This window comes from Mytilus californianus, unplaced genomic scaffold (assembly GCF_021869535.1).
Source record: "Mytilus californianus isolate M0D057914Y unplaced genomic scaffold, xbMytCali1.0.p SCAF_15, whole genome shotgun sequence".
NCBI classification, from domain to species: Eukaryota; Metazoa; Mollusca; class Bivalvia; order Mytilida; family Mytilidae; genus Mytilus; species Mytilus californianus.
The window spans coordinates 3,263,394-3,289,794 of record NW_026262637.1 but is presented as its reverse complement, the minus strand read 5'-3'; the positions used below and the strand labels follow the sequence as shown (position 1 = coordinate 3,289,794).

The following is a 26,401-nucleotide window of genomic DNA, read 5'->3' as shown; positions in this document are numbered from 1 at the left end:
TGATTTTGTCAGTTTTTACGGACTTTACCCTTTTTAAATTTACTTAAAAGTTTGATATTTTTGCTATACTTGTTTATTCCAATAAGTTGGGGAATTTCGAATGCCATTGTCTCATTGGCAATTATGCCACATCTTCTTTTTTATATTGAAAATTATAACATATTTGATATTTAGACATATTCATCTCCAAGTTTGACTTTGGTAAATAAATATGATCATCCTCGGACTTATCCCGTCAGGCATTACTACTCTTGCTAAAGTGGAGCATCAGTTAGACTGTGCGGGATGTATAAATACGTAGCCATATCAGTTAGACTGTGTGGGATGTATAGATACGTAGCCACATCAGTTATACTGTGCAGGATGTATAAATACGTAGCCACATCAGTTAGACTATGTGGGATGTATAAATACGTAGCCACATCAGTTAGACCGTGCGGGATGTATAAATACGTAGCCACATCAGTTAGACTGTGCGGGATGTATAAATACGTAGCCATATCAGTTAGACGGTGCGGGATGTATAAATACGTAGCCACATCAGTTAGACTGTGCGGGATGTATAATTACGTAGCCATATCAGTTATAAATACGTAGCCATATCAGTTAGACGGTGCGGGATGTATAAATACGTAGCCATATCAGTTAGACTGTGTGGGATGTATAAATACGTAGCCACATCAGTTAGACTGTGCGGGATGTATAAATACGTAGCCATATCAGTTAGAGTGTGTGGGATGTATACATACGTAGCCATACCAGTTAGACTGTGCGGGATGTATAAATACGTAGCCATATCAGTTAGACTGTGTGGGATGGTGTGGGATGTATAAATACGTAGCCTCATCAGTTAGACTGTGCGGGATGTATAAATACGTAGCCACATTAGTCAGACTGTGCGGGATGTATAAATACGTAGCTACATCAGTTAGACTGTGCGGGATGTATAAATACGTAGCCACATCAGTTAGACTGTGCGGGATGTATAGATACGTAGCCACATCAGTTAGACTGTGTGGGATGTATAAATACGTAGCCACATCAGTTAGACTGTGCGGGATGTATAAATACGTAGCCACATCAGTTAGACTGTGCGGGATGTATAAATACGTAGCCACATCAGTTAGACTGTGTGGGATGTATAAATACGTAGCCACATCAGTTAGACTGTGCGGGATGTATAGATACGTAGCCATATCAGTTAGACTGTGTGGGATGTATAAATACGTATCCACATCTGGTCGAAAAGATGACATTTAATGTGCTCACCCAGTTTTATAAATATAACGGACATACAAACAACTTGTTTATTCCAATACGTTGGGGAATTTCGAATGCCATTGGAAAGGTGGATGGGGATAGACATTTTGCTTTACATTTACCTCAGAGAATACTTAAAGTACAACACCAATACAAATGATCAACATAAAAACATTAAGAAGCATCGATCAACACTGACCAGCCACTTAATTTCGGAGACAATCACATCCATGCGATTAGCTCGTGTAATTTTAGCCTCTAGACTTTAAACAACCAGTTAAGTTGTATATCCAATTGCCAAATATCTCTCTAAACTTAATAAACAATGAGATATTCATTATTTAAACTCGAATATTGTGATACCAAGTGATAATTTCACTCATAATTATTTTTTTGTTAGAAAAACACAAAATTCGTGAAGAGCGTATTGCTGTGGAACGATCTGCATTGGCCAAAGCTTCAGAAGCGAGGGCATCTATTGCCAAGGCAACCATAGCAGTAGCAGAATCAACTCAATTAGCTAATGAGACAGAGATCGAAGCTGCTGAGGCAGAAAGTCTGGCAAAGAAGGCATGGGAATCGGCTGAAGTGGCTCTGAAAGCCGCTGAGGAGGCAAGGAAAGCGGCTATAGAGAAACGTAAAGCTGATGATGAAGCTAGGAAACGAGCGCAAGAAAGGGCAGAAAAGAAGGCAGAGGAAGAGAGAAAAATAAGAGAAGTAGAAGACAAAGGATTAATGGAAGAAGCAAAGAAGAAAGGAACAACTTTTCAGGATGAACGGAAACGTGCTGACGAAGAAAAAGCCAGAAAAGAAGCAGAAAGAATAAATCCAAATAATTGGCCGAGATACATGTAGGTATATTTTATCGAGAAATATACGATAAATAAAAGTACACTGTCTGTATCTAATATAAATAAGAAGATGTGGTATGAGTGCCAATGAGACAACTCTCCATTCAAGTCACATTGTATAAAAAGTTAACAATTATAGGTCAAAGTACGGCCTTCAACACGGAGCCTTGGCTCACACCGAACAGCAAGCTATAAAGGGCCCAAAAATGACTAGTGTAAACTAATTCAAACAGGAAAACCAGCGGTCTAATCTATTTAAAAGACGAGAAACACCTATGAACCACACCAACAAACGACAACAGGCTCCTGACTTAGGACAGGTGCAAAAAAATTCAGCGGGTTTCAACGTTTTAACAGGCGCCAACCTTCACCCTAACCTGAGACAAAATTGTAACATTACAATATAAAAAGACACACTATAAAATATGAATTGAAATGGCGTAACTCGATCAAAAAGATATTTAAACTAAAACAAGTAAACATACACTGACCGAATAAATTTGATCAATGACACAATACAAATACAATATTAAAACGTAGGTGCCTATATAGGAATGTCTGTCCTCTTTTTGGCCATTGTTTGTCTGTCCTTTCAATGTATATGATCACCTATTGTAAGCCTCTCTTTACTTGTTCAATTTTCAATGGCGAAGCTGTTCAGTCTGTTTTAGTCTGTCTTATCCTTTCTAAGTCTTTCTTTTCATTTTTAAGTCTGTCATTTTCCTTTTTAAGTATGTCTTTTCTTTTTTAAGTCTGTCTTTTTCTTTCTTTTAAAAGTTGTCTTTTCCTTAGCTATTGTAAGTATGTCCATTCCTCTTCATATTGTGTCTGTCCCTTTCTTTGACTATTATGTGCTTAAATAAACTCAGATTGAGGTCATTCAGGAAATTTGTACCTATATTGTGGTATATATGAATAGTTCAGATCAATATTTTAAAGATTTGAATATGTAGCTTACGGTTGATAAAAAGATGAGACAAATGGAACATTCTTATCAGAGAAAGCACTCCAACAATAGTAAATCATGTAGCTATCAAAGTCATAAAACCAATAAATTACCATGCAAATGAAAGTAACTGCATCTCGAAAAGTTCCTATAAAATTACGTCAGGAAAGAAAAACATGTAAACCACTTAAGAATGATTCTTTAACAACAGGCATGGAAGTTAATACACAAAAGGTTGAAAAGTTTGAAAAATAGTATTATGATCATCAAGATACATTAAGCTCATAAAGATCCCAGTTAAACTGCTTAACATGAAAAAGGTACTGCAAAAAATGGAGATACTGAACTATATTACAATTGTTTCATCATACATGTTTTAAATCTGGTGTATATTAACATTCAAATATATATTTTCTTGTAAAATAGATACAGCGTTGACCCTGGGGATTATGACCCTGGAGTTGGATGTATCATCAGATCTCTTAAGGGATCTTTAAATCGAGAGGATGTTGAAGTGACAAGACTTGACCAGGATACGGGTGTACTAGAGCTGACTGAGACTGAAGAGCTCGTGAGCAATATCATAGAGATTAAACCCACAGACAACGAGAAGAAATTTAGTGTAAGTTTTCTATGAAAGAGTTTGTCAAATAGGCTACCGACATCGAGAAGTTGTCTTTAAAAGAGTTTGTCAAATAGGCTACCGACATCGAGAAGTTATCTATAAAAGAGTTTGTCAAATAGGCTACCGACTTCGAGAAGTTGTATGTAAAAGAGTTTGTCAAATAGGCTACCGACATCGAGAAGTTGTCTATAAAAGAGTTTGTTAAATAGGCTACCGACATCGAGAAATTGTCTATAAAAGAGTTTGTCAAATAGGCTACCGACATCGTGAAGTTGTCTATAAAAGAGTTTGTCAAATAGGCTACCGACATCGAGAAGAAGTTGTCTATAAAAGAGTTTGTCAAATAGGCTAACGACTTCGAGAAGTTGTCTGTAAAAGAAAATATTAAATCCAACAACGAGAAAAACTTTATTCGCATGTTCTTATTTATACTTACGGATTGAGAAGTTGAAATAACTGCCTGTGTCTGAAGCCCCTTGTCATGGATTAACCTTCAATATCTTACGGATTGAGAAGTTGAAATAACTGCCTGTGTCTGAAGCCCCTTGTCATGGATTAACCTTCAATATCCTTGAGGTAATACGAAGTAATAGAGAGCCATAAAATGAAAGTAACCCTTTATAAATTGTATGCGTCCGTAAAAGTTAAGAAAGTTATACGCCATAAACAAAAAAAGAAAAATAATGCATATGTTGCGTGTCTATTCCAAGACAAATCGGCCTCTTCTGAGATTAAAATGCGAACAATATAAAAAAAAAGTACTCAGAACTATTATGATTTTCTTTCCAGTCAGACTTTATTCACCAAAAACAATGGAATTTCATTGTTAATATTGATTTTTAAAATAATTCTTTCAATTTAAAATTTGTTTACATTATTAATTAAATTCATGTTTGAATTTCACTTCCGAAGCATATAATTTGATTTGATCTTCATTATTTCATGTTTGAAATCGCATATAAATATGAATAATTCAGATGTTACTATTATATTAATCGATCATTCGATGTTAATGAATGTTTGTTTCAATGTATCAATTGTTGATGTTCATTTTTCTATTATCTAAGTCAATTAACTCATCGGTCAGATAATGCATCCGGGATTTTCGATGCTGAAATACAATATTCTCCTAATGTAATGGACACTGAAATATCTGTACACATCAAATAGAATTTAGTGTAAAGATGTCATAAACAGTCCGAGAAATGTTCTACATCTTACATGCTCTTTAGGTCATCAAAAAATGAAAACTAACAATATGTAACGCAAATAGTTAGTAATGATTGTTTCTGAGATAATTAACTTTCTATCGGGAAAATGATAGTTTATAATTTTTCCCAAAAAATATCTTGTAATAAATAACTACCTGAATATCTCAAGAATATAATAGAAAAAAAAAAAAAAAAATTTCAGAAGTGCATTTGGAGATGCAAGTTACACAACAGTATTGAGAACTGATCCAAATTATTTAATACATAGTTTATGAAACAGCCAGAGCGGAAACAAAATATTGAGAAAAGTTTAAAACTTGCCCATGAAAGGCGATTTTACTTGAAAACTATACATTTGCATACATTTGCTTACATCTTATATTTTGTTTATTACAGTTCGATCAAGCAATGTCTATTGTCATTCCTCACTGTGCACCACGTGGAATACCAGGAAAGGAACCAGTCATTAAATGTTTACAGTCAAATGGGAAATGGACGGAGCTTCCGTCAACAGAACTGGTCTTAAATGATATCAAAGTAAGAATTTACTTGACTGTCTACTTGTATGTCCAAAAACTAATTTTATATTATGTAAAAGTAGAGTTTTTTTCTACTTTTTCGTCCCTTCTACTAGTAACAGTAATTATAGGAGTACATCCACATTGTAGCGCTTATATGCCTAGCAATTGTGTTTCTCGTTCGATTTTGAGAAACTTGCACAGTTCTTTGATAGCTTAAGTGAATTTAAAGATAATTTCTAGTATTCACCGCATTACTTTGTTATATTTAAATGTTAATTTGTTTATAACTTTTCACATACCCCTGTTGGGATCTTTGAGAAATAAATAGATATGTTAGGGATCTATTGAAAATATCTGCAATATGTATTCATTCTGTAATACGGAGACCGCATTTTAAATTCTTTTTTATGGTATTGATACACAATGTATGATATTGTTTCATCAGCATTATATGCTCTATGAATTCGTTTCATTTAAATACATTCTTGAAAAATCAATACTTGGTTCAGTTTCTTGTGCGATCTATAAACAAAATTAAAGCTTTAAAGTTTCAACGTCTACAATATTGAATATCACAATCAGCATTAATATTTCTTTCCAACCTAACATACTCAAAATCATTCACCATCTGGCTGTTGCAACATTTTTCTAAAAGATTACAAATAAATTACTAATGAATTTACGTTTCAGGAATTGAGGTTTGTTGAAACGAGAACGAGAAAATTCGGGAAATACGTGGTGGTACTAAGACTTAAACGAGACACACTAACGTTTACTAAGAAAGGAAACAAAGTGTTCTCATCAGTTGATGCAAGAGTTTCCTTCACATGTAAACCATCGATGTTTAAGATGAACACCAACTTTAATGTAGAGGTTAGTACATTGTGTTTCCTTTACATGTAAACCATCGATGTTTAAGATGAACACCAACTTTAATGTAGAGGTTAGTACATTGTGTTTCCTTTACATGTAAACCATCTATGTTTAAGATGAACACCAACTTTAATGTAGAGGTTAGTACATTGTGGTTAGATAAGCTTTAGTGTTTAGCTCCTGTTCCATGTTTGGTTAAATCAAAATTTTACAAATACGGATTTTCTTTTAAGTGTACTATAGAGATGAATCCAGAAGGTTGAAACTGAGCATTTCAGTAATATACAAAAGTAAGATGCGATATATCTATAAATCAGTATTGTTTAAAATATTGCACGTTCTTCTTTTTTGAAGGAAGAAAAGTAAAAAATATACAACGAGTTTCTATATTGTTATTATTCAACTTTCAACTCAAAATATATGAATAAAATGTATATACCACTTTCAATTTTTGAATACCTCTATTTCTGTATATTTTAGGTGCAGTCGGTTGAATTATCAGCAGTAACAGAATTAAAGCAGCGATGCCCGGTTGAATGTAACAGCTTATTGGCTGCTAGTCCGATCCTTAAATTTTCAATACCAAACCGAAAGTTTGCCAAACCTTTATTAATGACTTTACCGCTCCCTCCTAATACCAGTCGACCCAAACGACCACAAACAGCAACAGCCACGAATAGAAGTGAGTCAGATAGTGGACAAGATGCCAGACCATTGACTGCTCGACCGTCCACAGCATTCCAGTCTTCCAGAAATGAAGGTGATCTAGTTTTTTCTGTTGTATATATAACATTAAAGTTCCAGTCAGATTTAGCTATTGACCAAAGCGTAAAGGATATTATACTTATAAGAGCACATAAGTGAACTGTGGCATATTCCGAAATACTTTTTGACAATATTATAATGTGTCTTTAAGCAATCTAATACAACTTATATATTCGTGTTACTCATATTACTCATATTAAACAATACTTCTATTACCAAAAAAAATATTTATAATAGTTAAGAAAAATGTGGGGTATCCATTCATGACACAAAATCAGTAAATGCACAGCAAAAACATAAAAAGCAAAGAAACCGCGCTTGTATTGCTGTTCTTCATCTCAAAGTTACTATGAGGCCTTCCACATTGCTTATTTAACTCTTTTTGTGTTAAATTGGCCCATACATTTAAAATGATTAAAATAGAAAAGTATTTACGGATTACTCTTTAAAACAAACATGCCAAGTGACAGAACTTCATACGAGTGTGTACAATCTTTCCCTTTTTATGAAAACGGTAAACATAGTCCCTTACTACTGAATTTTCATGCGGATTGTGGTGAGAGAAATCCATATACACAATATTATGATACATTTATAGTCAAAGTTAAAAAGTCCAGTACAATGTCATCCAAAATTGAATAATCGAGAACAGCGAGTAAAAACATTACAATAGACTCTGGTGTAAATGAAATCTAAATCGATCAAATCATATTGCAAAAGTTAATGCGATTTCGTTTTTGATTTAGATGAATCAGAGGAGGAAATCCATCTTTTGATTAGGAGTAACAGAGAGGATACCTGGACCAAGCTACAAGATGTACCTCTATTTCAGGCCAGGAATAAAGACATTGTCTCCTTTGAAATCAAAGAACCAAGTGACAGGTATTGTATACAAAACAAATAGATAGAAAACTGAAACCATTGAACGACTAGAATTGATAAAGAGTGTAACAAACTTATGTTAACATCAGTCAAACCTTAGAGATAAGTTATAACAAACTTATGTTAAGATCAGTCAAACCTTATAGATAAGTTATACAGATGATTTAAGGGCAAGGTCTAGAATAAAATGGCATGGTTTTTTTTAATTCCTGATTAGAATGTATTCACGATCGAGACTAACGAAACACATTGATTACTAGTGTGGACATACTTCGAAATGTTTAATTTTATTTTGTTTAACTTATAGTTAGGTACACTAAACTGTTTTTATCGCACGTTTTACTCTGCATTTTGTTGTTGTTTTTTTTAGTTTTCTCTGCTGAAAGTATGCAAAAATGAAAGATTTGATTCCTCAAAACAAAAAGTTGCACCATTCCACGTTTTATAATGCCTTTGGACGCCATAAGTCAGTTTATGGTGTTGTTGGATTGTTACTGAGGGGCACTCTACATCTCCATTATTTCATATTGTATAGAACGTAATATACATCTTATTATAAATAAAGCCGAAAACACAATTACCTGTTTTATTCATACATTTTTTCTCTTAAATTTGTTTTGTGCCGATGTAAATATACTAAATGTAGTAATGGCTACACATGCATTGTCTAGATGATGATTTTTTTTATACGTTATAGATACCTCGTCCTGAGAACAAAGGAAGGGATGACAGCTGCACAAGTTGAGAGGATAGCGTTCATGTTGGAAATATCAATTATGTATAGGACTATTCAAATATTCTTACGCCAAAAGAACGACGATCCAAACGAAGTGATACTATCTTGCGAGCAATCAAACAGAACTGAGCGCGCTATGCGCAAGTTTGGAGAATTAGGTTATGAAGAAGGACCAAATCCTAGTAAAGATCTTATAGTAAAAGAAGGACAAATTTTAGACATCAGTTTTAGAGGAAACATTCAATGTACAAAGGAAGCTGACAAATTAAGACTTATATTCAACACACATTTTCGAAGCAGGTTGGATTTTAATGTTGAAGAAATTGAAAAATTTGCTCAGAAAAGTTTCCACACGTATAGAGGATTTGCACAAGTCTCTTCCGATGTTGTTCATAAAAAACTACATATTATGGAACATCAAACCCCTGGAGCTCCAAAGAAACCCCCACAAATAGAAGTTACAAAGGAACGGCTATTACTGACTGAACTATTGATAAATATACCCAAGGTGACATATACTGTTCCATTTCTCTTGTAATAATATCGCACAGGGAAAGAAGTCCTTTTATTTTTTTGTTATCAATGCTAGTATATCTACAGTAATGTTGGGGAATATACAACAAGTTCAAGCTAATGAAGTCTTATATAATAGAAAACTATTTAGCAAAAATCAGTTTAATTGATCGTATTTTTTATCATTTGTGTTCTTCAGTTTTTTCTAGCTTATCGTTTTTTACGAAAAAAAGATGGATAAACGAAGATATGATATATACGTCAACAAGACAGCAACCCTACGACTCTATTGTTTTCTGTTGATAATTGACGTCTTCACTGCTACTGGAATAAAAACCATTGTTGGCAAAATATGAAAATGACAGTATAACACGAATTAACAGGTGCCCGTCGGATTTATATCACGATATTTAACAAAAAGCACTATTTACATCGACTTTATTACGTAAAAGCAACCGACGAGGATCTGCATGTTAAAAGTTGATTTGAGTATTAAAAAAACATAGTGTTGTGAAGCGAAGTTTTTTTTTTAAATATTGACATTGGTGTTGTTAAATAATCAATAATTGGGGTAATTTAAAATAAAATTTTCCTTTTATGACATGTTGGTTAAATCAGGCCTTTTATCTACGTTTTATCTACGTTTTATAATCCCTTTTAACTTTATGTTTACGTAACGATTCTGATTATCCAAGGTTTTATAATTTCATGGTTATAAACGTTCTTACTTTAAATCATTCTGATTGTAATATATACAAAACTCATATCCTCGGATCGATTTGAATTAAATTGAATAAGATTTGAAGATGCATGTATTACTTTGCACATTTATTAGTTGAATTCAAAGTCTACTTAACGTTACGTAATGCACAATCACACGGCAATAAATCTTGAATTATGATCATTATTTGACGATAGGGAATCACCTACAAATTACTGAAGCTAAATAAATCATTTATCAGACTTGGTAAACGAGTTTAAACTGTGATCAGAAGGCAACCATAAATACAATTAATAGTAACCATGGTAACATTATTTGTTTTATTTGCAGCCTGATCCAGAACCACCCCAGCCTTTAAATACAGCTCCTGTGAAAATACATGTTGAAGGTGAATATGTCTTTATCTTCTATGGTAATTCTATATTACCCTCTCATTTTTATGATACTTATAAGAATTTATTAGGTCTCCGATTAATCCGCGAGGAAGGCCTATAGTAATCATCTTGGTCGTCCATCTGTCACAAATCGTTTTCGTTCTCTAACTTTCAAATTCCTTGAAGTTTTTAAATGCAATTTTGTAAGATTATTCGCCACTACTACAAGGTGTTGCGCGTAAATAAATGACAACTGTATATTGGAAGTCATGGTCAAGACCTCCATGTGCATATATATATACAAAATAAGTACCTCTCTCCAGCTGTCAAACCCCTTACTGTTGGTATGAATCTAGGCATGATTACTATCCACAGTGACTACTAAAATGTGTCTCAGGTACAAATATAAATCCGTACAATTTAATTAAGATGTCTCAGGTACAAGGATAAATCCGTACAATTTTATTAAGGTGTCTCAGGTACAAGGATAAATCCGTACAATTTTATTAAGGTGTCTCAGGTACAAGGATAAATCCGTACAATTTGATTAAGGTGTCTCAGGTACAAGGATAAATCCGTACAATTTAATTAAGATGTCTCAGGTACAAGGATAAATCAGTACAATTTAATTAAGATGTCTCGGGTACAAGGATAATTCCGTATAATTTAATTAAGGTGTCTCAGGTACAAGGATAAATCCGTACAATTTAGTTAAGGTGTCTCAGGTACAAGGATAAATCCGTACAATTTAGTTAAGGTGTCTCAGGTACAAGGATAAATCCGTACAATTTAATTAAGGTGTCTCAGGTACAAGGATAATTCCGTACAATCTAGTTAAGGTGTCTCAGGTACAAGGATAAATCCGTACAATTTAATTAAGGTGTCTCAGGTACAAGGATAAATCCGTACAATTTAATTAAGGTGTCTCAGGTACAAGGATAAATCCGTACAATTTAATTAAGGTGTCTCAGGTACAAGGATAAATCCGTACAATTTAATTAAGGTGTCTCAGGTACAAGGATAAATCCGTACAATTTAATTAAGGTGTCTCAGGTACAAGGATAAATCAGTACAATTTAATTAAGATGTCTCAGGTACAAGGATAAATCAGTACAGTTTAATTAAGATGTCTCAGGTACAAGGATAATTCCGTATAATTTAATTAAGGTGTCTCAGGTACAAGGATAGATCCGTACAATTTAGTTAAGGTGTCTCAGGTACAAGGATAAATCCGTACAATTTAGTTAAGGTGTCTCAGGTACAAGGATAAATCCGTACAATTTAATTAAGGTGTCTCAGGTACAAGGATAATTCCGTATAACTTAATTAAGGTGTCTCAGGTTCAAGGATAAATCCGTACAATCTAGTTAAGGTGTCTCAGGTACAATGATAATTCCGTACAATTTAATTAAGGTGTCTCAGGTACAAGGATAAATCCGTACAATTTAATCAAGGTGTCTCAGGTACAAGGATAAATCCGTACAATTTAATTAAGGTGTCTCATGTACCTGGACAAATCCGTACAATTCAATTAAGATGTCTCAGGTACAAGCTAAATCCGTACAATTTAATTAAGGTGTCTCAGGTACAAGGACAAATCCGTACAATTTAATTAAGATGTCTCAGGTACAAGGATAAATCCGTACAATTTAATTAAGATGTCTCAGGTACATGGATAAAGTCGTACAATTTAATTAGGGTGTCTAAGGTACAAGGATAAATCTGTACAATTTAGTTCATGGTAAAAAACTTCGTTCAACTTAGCCATCCCAGTTTCAGTTCTCTTAACTTTAAAACCTCATTGGGTTTGGGTATGCATAAGTAGTGGATTTGAAAATATCTATGTTCCTTGGGTATAAGATCTAGATATGTTTAGTTCCTTGGGTATAAGATCTAGATATGTTTAGTTCCTTGGGTATAAGATCTAGATATGTTTAGTTCCTTGGGTATAAGATATAGATATGTTTAGTTCCTTGGGTATAATATCTAGGTATGTTTAGTTCCTTGTGTATAAGATCAAGATATGTTTAGTTCCTTGGGTATAAGATCTAGATATGTTTAGTTCATTGGCTATAAGATCTAGATATGTTTTGTTCCTTGGGTATAATATTTCGGTATGTTTAGTTCCTTGGGTATACGATCTAGATATGTTTAGTTCCTTGAGTATAAGATCTAGATATGTTTAGTTCCTTGGGTATAAGATCTAGATATGTTTTGTTCCTTGGGTATAATATCTCGGTATGTTTAGTTCCTTGGGTATGAGATCTAGATATGTTTTGTTCCTTGGGTATAATATCTAGGTATGTTTAGTTCCTTGGGTATAAGATCGAGATATGTTTAGTTCCTTGGGTATAAGATCGAGATATGTTTAGTTCCTTGGATATAAGATCGAGATATGTTTAGTTCCTTGGGTATAAGATCGAGATATGTTTAGTTCCTTGAGTATCAGATCTAGATATGTTTAGTTCCTTGGGTATAACATCTAGATATGTTTAGTTCCTTGGGTATAAGATCGAGATAATTTTAGTTCCTTGGGTATAAGATCGAGGTATGTTTAGTTCCTTGGGTATAAGATCGAGATATGTTTAGTTACTTGGGTTTAAGATCTAGATATGTTTAGTTACTTGGGTATAAGATCGAGATATGTTTAGTTCCTTGGGTATAAGATCTAGGTATGTTTAGTTCCTTGGGTATAAGATCTAGGTATGTTTAGTTCCTTGGGTATAAGATATAGATATTTTTAGTTCCTATGGTAAAGGAAATAGATATGTTTAGTTCCTTGTGTATAAGATCTAGATATGTTTAGTTCCTTGGGTATAAGATCTAGATATGTTTAGTTCCTTGGGTATAAGATCTAGATATGTTTAGTTCCTTGGCTATAAGATCTAGATATGTTTTGTTCCTTGGGTCTAATATCTAGGTATGTTTAGTTCCTTGGGTATAAGATCTAGATATGTTTAGTTCCTTGAGTATAAGATCTAGATATGTTTAGTTCCTTGGGTATAAGATCTAGATATGTTTTGTTCCTTGGGTATAATATCTAGGTATGTTTAGTTCCTTGGGTATAAGATCGAGATATGTTTAGTTCCTTTGGTATAAGATCGAGATATGTTTAGTTCCTTGGATATAAGATCGAGATATGTTTAGTTCCTTGGGTATAAGATCGAGATATGTTTAGTTCCTTGAGTATAAGATCTAGATATGTTAAGTTCCTTGGGTATAAGATCGAGATATGTCAAGTTCCTTGGGTATAAGATCGAGATATGTTACGTACCTTGGGTATAAGATCTAGATATGTTTAGTTCCTTCGATATAAGATCTAGATATGTTTAGTTCCTTGGGTATAAGATCTAGATATGTTTTGTTCCTTAGGTATAATATCTAGGTATGTTTAGTTCCTTGGGTATAAGATCGAGATATGTTTAGTTCCTTGGGTATAAGATCGAGATATGTTTAGTTCCTTGGATATAAGATCGAGATATGTTTAGTTCTTTGGGTATAAGATCGAGATATGTTTAGTTCCTTGAGTATAAGATTTAGATATGTTTAGTTCCTTGGGTATAATATCTAGATATGTTTAGTTCCTTGGGTATAAGATCTAGGTATGTTTAGTTCCTTGGGTATAAGATCTAGGTATGTTTAGTTCCTTGGATATAAGATATAGATATGTTTAGTTCCTTGGGTAAAGGAAATAGATATGTTTAGTTCCTTGGGTATAAGACCTAGATATGTTTAGTTCCTTGGATATAAGATCTAGATATGTTTAGTTCCTTGGCTATAAGATCTAGATATGTTTAGTTCCTTGGGGTATAAGATCTAGATATGTTTAGTTCCTTGGGTATAAGATCTAGATATGTTTTGTTCCTTGGGTATAATATCTAGGTATGTTTAGTTCCTTGGGTATAAGATCGAGATATGTTACGTACCTTGGGTATAAGATCGAGATACGTTTAGTTCCTTGGATATAAGATCTAGATATGTTTAGTTCCTTGTGTATAAGATCGAGATATGTTTAGTTCCTTGGGTATAAGATCTAGATATGTTTAGTTCCTTGGGTATAAGATCTAGATATGTTTAGTTCCTTGGGTATAAGATCTAGATATGTTTTGTTCCTTGGGTATAATATCTAGGTATGTTTAGTTCCTTGGGTATAAGATCGAGATATGTTTAGTTCCTTGGGTATAAGATCGAGATATGTTTAGTTCCTTGGATATAAGATCGAGATATGTTTAGTTCTTTGGGTATAAGATCGAGATATGTTTAGTTCCTTGAGTATAAGATCTAGATATGTTTAGTTCCTCGGGTATAATATCTAGATATGTTTAGTTCCTTGGGTATAAGATCGAGATAATTTTAGTTCCTTGGGTATAAGATCGAGGTATGTTTAGTTCCTTGGGTATAAGATCGAGATATGTTTAGTTACTTGGGTTTAAGATCTAGATATGTTTAGTTCCTTGGGTATAAGATCGAGATATGTTTAGTTCCTTGGGTATAAGATCTAGGTATGTTTAGTTCCTTGGGTATAAGATCTAGGTATGTTTAGTTCCTTGGGTATAAGATATAGATATGTTTAGTTCCTTGGGTAAAGACAATAGATATGTTTAGTTCCTTGTGTATAAGATCTAGATATGTTTAGTTCCTTGGCTATAAGATCTAGATATGTTTAGTTTCTTGGGTATAAGATCTAGATATGTTTTGTTCCTTGGGTATAATATCTAGGTATGTTTAGTTCCTTATGTATAAGATCTAGATATGTTTAGTTCCTTGAGTATAAGATCTAGATATGTTTAGTTCCTTGGGTATAAGATCTAGATATGTTTTGTTCCTTGGGTATAATATCTAGGTATGTTTAGTTCCTTGGGTATAAGATCGAGATATGTTTAGTTCCTTGGGTATAAGATCGAGATATGTTTAGTTCCTTGGATATAAGATCGAGATATGTTTAGTTCCTTGGGTATAAGATCGAGATATGTTTAGTTCCTTGAGTATAAGATCTAGATATGTTAAGTTCCTTGGGTATAAGATCGAGATATGTCAAGTTCCTTGGGTATAAGATCGAGATATGTTACATACCTTGGGTATAAGATCGAGATACGTTTAGTTCCTTGGATATAAGATCTAGATATGTTTAGTTCCTTGTGTATAAGATGGAGATATGTTTAGTTCCTTGGGTATAAGATCTAGATATGTTTAGTTCCTTTGGTATAAGATCGAGATATGTTTAGTTCCTTGGGTATAAGATCGAGATATGTTTAGTTCCTTGGATATAAGATCGAGATATGTTTAGTTCCTTGGGTATAAGATCGAGATATGTTTAGTTTCTTGAGTATAAGATCTAGATATGTTAAGTTCCTTGGGTATAAGATCGAGATATGTCAAGTTCCTTGGGTATAAGATCGAGATATGTTACGTACCTTGGGTATAAGATCGAGATACGTTTAGTTCCTTGGATATAAGATCTAGATATGTTTAGTTCCTTGTGTATAAGATGGAGATATGTTTAGTTCCTTGGGTATAAGATCTAGATATGTTTAGTTCCTTTGGTATAAGATCGAGATATGTTTAGTTCCTTGGGTATAAGATCTAGATATGTTTAGTTCTTTGAGTATAAGATCTAGATATGTTTAGTTCCTTGGGTATAAGATCTAGATATGTTTTGTTCCTTGGGTATAATATCTAGGTATGTTTAGTTCCTTGGGTATAAGATCGAGATATGTTTAGTTCCTTGGGTATAAGATCGAGATATGTTTAGTTCCTTGGATATAAGATCGAGATATGTTTAGTTCCTTGGGTATAAGATCGAGATATGTTTAGTTCCTTGAGTATAAGATCTAGATATGTTAAGTTCCTTGGGTATAAGATCGAGATATGTCAAGTTCCTTGGGTATAAGATCGAGATATGTTACGTACCTTGGGTATAAGATCGAGATACGTTTAGTTCCTTGGATATAAGATCTAGATATGTTTAGTTCCTTGTGTATAAGATGGAGATATGTTTAGTTCCTTGGGTATAAGATCTAGATATGTTTAGTTCCGTTGGTATAAGATCGAGATATGTTTAGTTCCTTGGGTATAAGATCTAGATATGTTTAGTTCCTTGGGGTATAAGATCTAGATATGTTTAGTTCCTTGGGTATAAGATCGAGATATGTTTAGTTACTTGGGTATAAGATCTGGATAAGATATAAGATCATACAATACATATTAACTAGTGTTTTTACATTAAAACTATATTACTGAGTAATTCTTTCAATCTTGTTTTGCCTGAAAACCGTGAAACTATTTTTGAAAATTCATTGCTATGCGTTGTTATAAGAGAGGTTCCTGGTGCAGACGAACCTTTGCCATTTAAACAGAAAGTCTCGGTATAAATAGACCATTTAAAATATAGCGTGATCTCAAAATTTTAATAGTTACACAATATTTGAACAAATGTGTTTAATAAAAAGTAGAAATACAAATTGTTGTTTTATTTAAATGCAAATAATAACAATATTTATGTATATTATGTTTCTGTATAAACTCAACAAGAAAGAGGCTTTTAGCGAGGATATAACACAGTTTACGAACTTTTAAAATTTAACTTAGAAATTGGAAAAGAAAACCATCTTAAAACTCTTGAGACAGACTAAGAAGTTCTACTGAATGAAATTGCTAAAATGAATGCAGTTCTACATATACATTAGGTTTTTAATAGGGGGTCAATATGTAATTCAAACAAAAGTCAATGATAGACTACATGTACTTCAAAACCAAAAAATACAAAATTTCGGATCCCAACAGCCATATTCTTCATGTAGAAACTATGGCGTTTTCGTGGTCTTCTATAGATGAGACGTGTTGTGCCTGATTTATTATCTATCTTTATGTTAATAAACTGTGATTATCATTTTATTTTGTTGTTGCTATAGCTCCAAATACGAAGGATGTCCTGGAGTTTGTTGCAAACGAGCTGGGAGACGAATGGAAGATGTTAGCACAGTTACTGAACCTTAAAAGTGTGCGGATCCAAGCTATACTCCGACAGAATACAGCTAATCCGGATCCAAAGAAGATCCGTTATGACATGTTAGTATCCTGGGCAAAGCGAATTCCTAGAAGTGCAAACAAGGTGAGAATTAGCCTGGGAGAGAGACAGTGCTTTTGTCCAGACATGAAATTAATATAAATGACTTTTAAAAGTCCGCAAATAGGTACATGTATAACCGAAAATGTAGAATTTAAGGTTAAATCCCGATATACATTATTTTGTTCTTTATCAAGTTTCAGTCTCTATTTTTGTCCTACTGTTATATCTCTTAAATGTTGATGAGGGTTAACTTTCCTTTTGTTTCGAATACCACTGATGAAAAATGTATTTCATTCGCAATGCGCACATTGTTCAATAAATCATAGTAAGAAGAAATCTTGTAATTTTGTATTAAACAATTGTTAAAATGAATATTTTTGTTTGTGTTTTTTTTTTAAAGAGACTTTGCAATTAAAAAAACACCATTACACTTTAATGTGCCTGTGTAAAGTCAGGAATCTCACCGTAGGTTGCCTTTTGTTTTATTTATTTTTTTTTTAAATTCTATTTCAATGTCTTTGTTAGATTCTTCGTTCATATGTATTTTTATTAAAAATTATTTGGAGTGCAACTGTTTGTCTGTCTTCAGACTTTAATTGTTTTTTGTTATTGTTTTGTATGGGAGAGGGGAGAGGTTTGTTTACTGTTTAAAAAATTGGTGTTGATGCAGATCTTCGGAAGTCTCTATTATATTTATACAAATGTATCTACTATGATCAGAAATGACTTCTCTCAACCTAGTTCGGCATTTAAACACTGTAGATCGTCCGTTTGAATGTGCGGGATGTAAAGATACTCAGCCAATTTTCGATGCCTCGTCTCAGCAGAGAGAGTGCTGCACTCTATGCATGTTAAAACAATTGCAAAAACTCTCCGTGGATGGCCTGTCGCAAGGTCAAAATTCTGTCCATATCTTACAAGCATTTTCCAGTGGCAGTCCAAATTTATCTCTTTTTACCCACCAACCCGCTCTTAATCTATGTTTTGTATTAATTGTTTAATTGTTCTCGTTCTGAATATGCATGATATAATTGCTGCATGATTTTAAACAAGCAACAATCAATCAATCAATCCATTTACTAGTATGTCTAAATGTCCAATTTTATTTTAGCTTGACATCTTAGCAACAGCACTGACATCTTGTGGACGAAGTGACATAGCTGGTGAACTGAGGGATAAAGATCTGGAATACAAACGAAACATGGCTAAAGCAAATAAAAGTATGCAAAAGTTATATACATGTAGCTTAGAAACATCACTTGAAGCAACAACGTTATACACAATGATTTGTGCATGTAGATAATAAACTAATTAAGGCAGTGAGTGGTACAAAGGTCTACAGATTTTGTTTACGTTTAAAGAATATGCATATAATAGCAAACGGAGATAAATTAAAGACAAAAAGGGTAGACAATTTTTTTTTGTTTATATGGATGTGTAAAAGGAAAAGACTTTTGCTGCTGTGAACAAAGTTGTACACTTAATAACCTTTAACACGGACAGTTGTTTGTTAACTTAAAAAATACATTAATTTCTCTTTCAAAATAAATAGAAGACAGTTAAGATAATTTAAATTTAGTATACATGTAAACATACAATTTGTTTTTATAATTTCAGATACACTTTTGAAACGAGCATTTGTGAAAGTGGCACAGAACCCGGATGCTGTCAAGAATTGGATGATTATTGCCAGACGTCTTGGAGTGGCTGAGGACCAATTAAGAACCATAGATCAAAGTAAACCATCTGTTCAGGAAAAGTGCTTCAAGAGTTTACAGATATGGCAATCATTGGTAGGGGAACAGGCTTCCGTCCATCAACTAACAGATCGCCTTAGGAAATGTCGATATCGTCAGTTAGCGCGTAAGTTTTACAAACAATTCTGGCACAATTTATAATAAGGTCAAATAATAAGTTTTTAACTTACAAAGAAAGGCAGGATAGCAAATCAAAAAGCAGATTTCATGGATTACCAATGAAACGTTAAGCGAACTTGTGTTCGTGGATTTATTTAGCAACGTTTTTTTTTTTTTTCTATCATATTTTGTAGATGTAATTCATACAAAATGAATTTTAGTTATTCAACTATGATCAAAGTATGAAGAAAAATACATTTTACTGTAGAAAGTTAATGACGACATAGTTGATTATCTAGATATACTTATCATTATATTATTGATGATTGATTGATTGATGATTTTTGGTGACTAAATATTATGTTATTAATGATTGATTGATAATTTTTTGGTAACCAAACATCTTCTGATATACTCAAATCTAATAACCAAATTATGTGACAAAATCATCACAAAACCGTTGAAAGTCTCCGTTATTTAAGATTATTTACTTACTATGTTGACACCAATTAGTTTCAGTAGAGGAAACTTGTAGCACAGAGGATGAGTATGTATTCATTTCTTTCTCTTAACAATGAAATGGACCCGAGTGATCTCCCTTCCTGGTGACTGGCTTCAAAATATTTCTGTATTAACAAATGAATGCTTAAAACGGAGAATGTTTTCCTTTGTTTGTGCTCAAAATCATAAATGAAAAACCTCACTAATCTTACTTGATGGGTGTTATATTGCTTTCATTATACGCTTCTGGTGCAGGCGTTTGTCCTAAATTCTAACAGTAAGGTATATTGACAGGAGATGATATGATTAGTCATTTTTTGTCCCTTGAATTCGAAAATCAAAAAGTGTCACAAACATTTTAGATTTTTACAAGACGCTAGTGTGTTAAACATGATCAATAAATTTTGTTATGTTGTTTTGCATATGAATAAATTTTCTTTAAGCATTTAAATTTTCACATTAAGCGAAATGTGCAAAAACTGACAAAATATTAGCCTCGCTTTGAGATCCTGTCATTAATATGTGTATATTAGCAACAATTTATCCAAAATGTATTTTGCTTTAATGTGGGGTACATGGTACATTTAAGCATTTACATGTAAAACAATTGTTTTGATACAATCTCATCACAGATACCTGGCTTATAATTTGTAATGCCAGACGTGCGTTTCGTCTACACAAGACTCGACATTGGCGCTCGAATTAAAAACATTTGTAGGCCAAACGATAAGGCTGTTACTCATAACTTATTTTACAAAACAAAACATAAATACATAACATAGACAATTTTAACATGCCGATGATGACAACGTGACAACATACAATATTTGTCTGCACCAGTGAGAAAACGAATTACATGAGTTTGAATGCATTGAATAACTTCATCTTTAGTACAATTTCCTGGTACAACTTATTGTTCTCATCTTTTGTCCCAATGCTTGGGTTTGGTTACTAGAATATATGCATTTGTACATTTTGTAACTAATTCCTAAAGTATCTTTCGCCTATCTTTTATGACAATAACTAATTGAAAATGTAAGCCAATTACTTATCATTTTGACAAGTTTTTGAATTATTAGTTCTGACTTGTTTAATGCATCTGTAGTTTTCAAGCTGTTGTGTCTGAGTGTCAGTTAAAATTGAACAGGCTCAATGGACACAAGACAATTCCGTTTTCACTTAAATCTACAACCACATCCTTTTGCAATACTGGTGCATGGTGTTATGCTGCTGGAGTCGTTATTGCTAATAGTGTATCCGCCAAAGATTCAGTCGCCCGTCCTTTAGCACTAATCAAGATTACTTCATGACTTTTATGAACATTCCAGTTCGTAGTGCGTGCAATTTCTAAGCTTTAAAACGACATGTATCAGTACAAAATAATATAGGAGAGGGTTGCGCTATTTCACTTTTGTTCCGTTATTGCCCTCCATGTATTTAAACATTGTTGAGAAGTCTGTATATTTCATGGTCATAGACAATCTGTACAATGCTCAATATAATTGAAATAATAAATTATATTTGTATCTTTTGTTTCAGGAGAAATTGAGACATTAAGTTGAGGATGTAATGAACTATAGAGTGAGATGTGCTGATTATCTGTGATACAGAGTTAGATGTGCTGATTATCTGTGATACCAGAACTAGTCTTACAGTTTCTGTCTCTACAGAACATTGCTCTTGTAGATATTAACTCTTAAATAGGCATTACAATTATACAATTGTAGAAACCCTTGCATGTATACATGTACGATTAATTTATATCATAGTAATTTGAATACATTGATGGCTTCCTTTTAATGAAATTGGTTATTAGAAATAAACATAATTTTGTTATATAAAATCAATACTTAAATTTCATATTACCTATTTGCCATTGAAAAATGAATAATCCTTTGAATACTTAGAAGTTTCATGAATATTCATGTAATCTTAATTGGTTGGGGATTTAGTGTCACATAGATAGACATGTTACTACATTTTGTTTCAATTATTAAATGCTTGCCATTTTGTATGCATTTATTCAATAGTTTATGAATATTTTTACTTTATAATACTTATACCTTATAGAAGTTTATATATCCTATATTAGTTTTCTATATTATTTATATGCTATTTATATAGTTCTTATGAAAGCACCGTTCTGTGATATTGAAAAATAAAACATTGCAATAAGCTTCACCAAAGTATTCGTTCATATAGTCATAATAACAAGTCTCATCGCATTAGACACAGTCATGTTATAATGTCTCTTGCAAAAACCTTTATTTGTTACACTCGAGAATAAAAGCCTCAATTTTGCATTTGGTATTTGAAACCTTGATTTTAGTTTACTAACCGTTAACATCATTTTCTTTCTCTCATTGGAAATCATAATGTATGTGTTCTGTGTTATATTGAGTCAATTTAGTTGTGTCGCTTTTCCACAGATTACGCGGTGCTTATTTTTAGTAAATACAGAGACTAGTCTGCCCAGAGTTGGTTACGGTGACATGTCAAACGGAATAAAACTACATTCGTCGACAACTCCAGCCACGTTTGTTGATCTGGCATGAAATAGGATTCTTATTTATAACACATCTTCCCGTCCTCAAATATGGATCAAAATGTCCAAGTTGTAGTCTGAACATGAATCTAAATGTCCTTGTACTGCGAACATCAATCTAAATGTCCTTGTACTGCGAACGTGAATCTAAATGTCCTTGCACTGTGAACATGAATCTAAATGTCCTTGTACATCGAACATGAATCAAAATGTCCTTGTACTCCGAACATGAATCTAAATGTCCTTGTACTCCGAACATGAATCTAAATGTCCTTGTACATCGAACATGAATCTAAATGTCCTTGTACTCCGAACATGAATCTAAATGTCCTTGTACATCGAACATGAATCTTTTATGTCCTTGTACTCCGAACATGAATATAAATGTCCTTGTACTCCGAACATGAATCTAAATGTCCTTGTACTCCGAACATGAATCTAAATGTCCTTGCTTAAATGATGATGAATACAGATTTAAAAGGTAATCAAACTTAGAGATCTTTGCTCCGGCTACAGACATATGGCTGATACATGTAGAACCTCTTTACGGCACATATAAACAATATCATACTTCAGTTTGAATTCATGAGGTATATGTACACAAATCAGCATGGGTAAAATCGATATCTATATTAACAATGATATTACCGGTTACTTTTTCCGATTGTTTCTTTGACATGTCATACGTCTTTGCCACATTATTCAAAACAAAAAGCATGTTCAGTTTGCATAACAGGAGATATGAGGTATACTTAAACGACAGCAATCCGGCAAGTCAACATAAAATCCATCTAGCGGTCAACATACGGTCTTCAGTAATACTGTTTACAAAACTTTACATTTTTGAAATACTAAGGCTTTTCTACCTCAGGAATAGATTACCTTAGCTGTATTTGGCAAAACTTTTAGGAATTTTTGGTCCTCAATGCTCTTCAACTTCGTACTTTTTTTGGCCTTTTTAACATTTTTTGATTCGAGCGTCACTGATGAGTCTTTTGTAGACGAAACGCGCGTCTGGCGCAAATACAAAATTTCAATCCTGGTATCTATGATGAGTTTATATACTGGTGTCTATACACAATGTCACGCTATAAATCATCAGGAGTCTTATATCAAAGCTAAATTCTTCAAGATGACAATATCGTAAACCAACCAGACTCGTAAAAAACCTGACTAGTTATATGTTTGTGGGTAGTGAACACTACAAAAACACGTACTGATTAAGCATAAACTGTTCGAACAAATTTCTTACGTGCAAAGGGAAGTAATTGGGAAAACTTGGAATATTTTAAAAGCGCCAGGCAATAACATAGACTTGTTATGCCCTCACGACTTTGTTAAATTCCGATGCTGTTTTTAATTTAATTTTAATTCTTTTTTTTATTTAAAGAGGATATCCAACAGCCAGAGGCTCGCGTGTTAGTCTCCTCAACATAGACATATACAGATTCATAATTAACAAAGAGGTTTTTTTAAATACATTTTTAACACAAGACAAGTCAATATGTAAAAAAAACAAGACACGAGGATGTAAACTTAACACCAATCCAATCACCCACCTATTCTTACCCAGACTCACACGACTTTACAATCATGTTGAACTCAGTAATATAAAACAATGGTTAAGGAAAGACGATTTTGAGTACAATCAGGTAAAATCCGGGGGTTGGAACCCCCTTTTTTTTACGATCAATGCATTTGAATGGGGACATATAGTTGGAACCCCCCCCCCTCTTATCCTGGGTTAGGACCCCCCCCCCTTTTTTAAAAATGGCTGGATCCGCCCCTGGTATGTGTTTCAAACCTAATATGTTTTATAACAAGGAAAAAAACATAATACAAATAATTCATTGATCTATCTAGAAAAAATGTTTGACGATTTAATATATCGAAAAACACACTCAAACAGCTCTAAATTAGTATCATCAGACAGATCGTCACTAACTTCTATTAAAACTTTGCTCAGGTAGTTAGGACATAGATCACGCAACATTGCTATGTTCATATCTGGACAAATCAGATCCTTAATACCAAGTAGACGAGTATTCCGATAGTTCGTGTAACGGTCGCAATGAATTAGATAGTGCTCAGTGCTTTCAATACGGTTACCTGGGCAGAAATCGCGAAACCTATTTAATGTAAGATTATATTTGTACAAGTGGTCATTAAGGACACTAAGCTCTAATCGTAATCTAGTGCATATGGATCTTTTTCTCGTAACCATTCCCACGTGAATAAATGGATGAACATTACAGAGATAATCTGGAACTAGATGTTTTTTAATTTTGTACATTGTACAGATATGTAAGTCTGAACTTTACGATGTGTTTTAAGAAGCTCATGTCCAACCTTTTTCAATAAAGTGACATGTTTTGTGACCCTGATTACCCCAGTAGATATAATGCAGACACGTCTCTGTATCCGTTCAATGTTTGCAGAATCAGCGCTAGAACAGTTATCATAGATAACATCTGCATAGTCTAGTAATGGACGAACAACTGTTTTATATAACTTTTCAATGCACTATCTAGGTAATAAATTTCGCATCTGCAGGATAGTGTTTAGTTTACTGTGACATTTCTTACAAATATCAGCAATATGATCAGTCCAAGAAAGTTTATCATTCAAAATAAGACCTAAAGGCTCTTTATAGTAACATTATTTAAGATTAATGGAGGGTACTGGGGTATATTCTTCTTCTTAGAAATTATAAGATACTCAGTTTTTTTGTGCATTGAAAGTTACACACCATTGCTGGCACCATGTGTTCAACGTGTCAAGGTCACTGTTCGGAGCTTGAAAACAATCTGAGATGTCATCAATTTGTTTGATGAGGGAAGAATCCGATACTGTTTTGTGTTCTTTAAATATTTTATGTCTCTCAAGAAAAGCTGCTCGTCAAAAATCAACCAAGTGTTATGATAAGAAAGGTTACGTTTACCGAATTTTAATGAATATGGTTAGGCTAGCTTTAATATGGTAAGACATCTACCAATCAACTATGATATGAAAATCATCACTAACTATAACTTAGCAAATTTTAATACGAATAAAACGTCTGGTATCACTAATGAATCCCACTTGGTCGCATGGGTTCACCCTTGTTTTTGGAGTTCGTGTTATGTCTAGTTTTCTGTGTTTTCGTTAATTGTTGTTTTTGCTTTTCGTCTTCTGATGGTATTATCTGTTCTTCTTCTACTAATGATTCGAAAAGTCTCTTCGGTATCGGCCTTTTCAATTGAAATACACAATGTCAACAGTTCTTGTGTCAACTATGAGGCTATAAGACTGTGTGTCATATCTGAACATAATCATAACAATATAATAAATGCTGAAAGATTGCTCAAACATGAATTTGGCATATTTTGATACCTATACTATTCAAATTACATCAAGTATTAAAATTTAAGTGTCTTTTAGATAGAATTTAAAATTCAAATACTCGATTCTTCCTTTTATCTCCATTTATATGGGTTCGTCGTCTTTCTGGTTTTGTTCCATGAACCTAATTCTCAGGGATCCGGTCATATCGCATGTCTACCAAGAGATGTAATGTAAGAGGAACTGTATATAATGCTTTTCTCGTAGTAATGTCATGAAATAAAAGTTCCTTCATAATATAAATTCCAAATGGAAGGCGGAACAAATATACGTTGACAGTTTATCTATTTCACTTGAATAATAAATAAATGTATTTAAGGTGGTTCCTAACACTACAGGGAGATAACTCTGTAAAAATCAGCTAAACGTTTTAATCACGTTGTATTGTTAAGGAAATATTAAGCTTCTCAATGATCAAAATTAGTGTTTGTTAAACTGCTATATAACCAATGAAATTTTTCTGATAAAGTGGTTGGTTCAAATTTTTTGAAATTTTTATATTTTTGTCAAAGGGTCAAAGTAAACATTTTGTCAAAATTTTATGAAAATTAAACGAGCCAAATTAATATAAGTCAAGGTGTTGGGTACCACCTTCAGTGAAAATAATGCTTCAACCTGTTGTATTTACACTGACTTATTTTGATACGTATATGTTTGTTCCTCAGCAATTCGTATTTTCAACGATAGCAGAACCTCTACTCGATCCAAGTCCTGGTAATTTCCATATATTACTTTAAATAAATAGTTTATATTTATCGATTACGTATCTAA

General features: G+C 33.1%; 1 protein-coding gene across 1 annotated transcript in view; it reads left to right on the top strand.

Annotated features, from left to right (window-relative positions):
- The window catches only part of LOC127725221 (uncharacterized), a 29,140-nt gene extending 7,135 nt beyond the window's left edge, over positions 1 to 22,005 (top strand). The window contains exons 2-14 of the mRNA XM_052232074.1: positions 1,661 to 2,111; positions 3,484 to 3,679; positions 5,290 to 5,430; positions 6,105 to 6,287; positions 6,768 to 7,047; positions 7,799 to 7,934; positions 8,632 to 9,178; positions 10,235 to 10,292; positions 17,190 to 17,389; positions 18,459 to 18,567; positions 18,965 to 19,210; positions 19,717 to 19,750; positions 21,244 to 22,005. Of these exons, the coding sequence (XP_052088034.1) occupies positions 1,661 to 2,111; positions 3,484 to 3,679; positions 5,290 to 5,430; positions 6,105 to 6,287; positions 6,768 to 7,047; positions 7,799 to 7,934; positions 8,632 to 9,178; positions 10,235 to 10,292; positions 17,190 to 17,389; positions 18,459 to 18,567; positions 18,965 to 19,210; positions 19,717 to 19,750; positions 21,244 to 21,253 (2,591 nt within the window). The 3' untranslated portion in view covers positions 21,254 to 22,005. The remainder of the gene's footprint in view (positions 1 to 1,660; positions 2,112 to 3,483; positions 3,680 to 5,289; positions 5,431 to 6,104; positions 6,288 to 6,767; positions 7,048 to 7,798; positions 7,935 to 8,631; positions 9,179 to 10,234; positions 10,293 to 17,189; positions 17,390 to 18,458; positions 18,568 to 18,964; positions 19,211 to 19,716; positions 19,751 to 21,243) is intronic.
- The last annotated feature ends 4,396 nt before the right edge of the window (positions 22,006 to 26,401 follow it).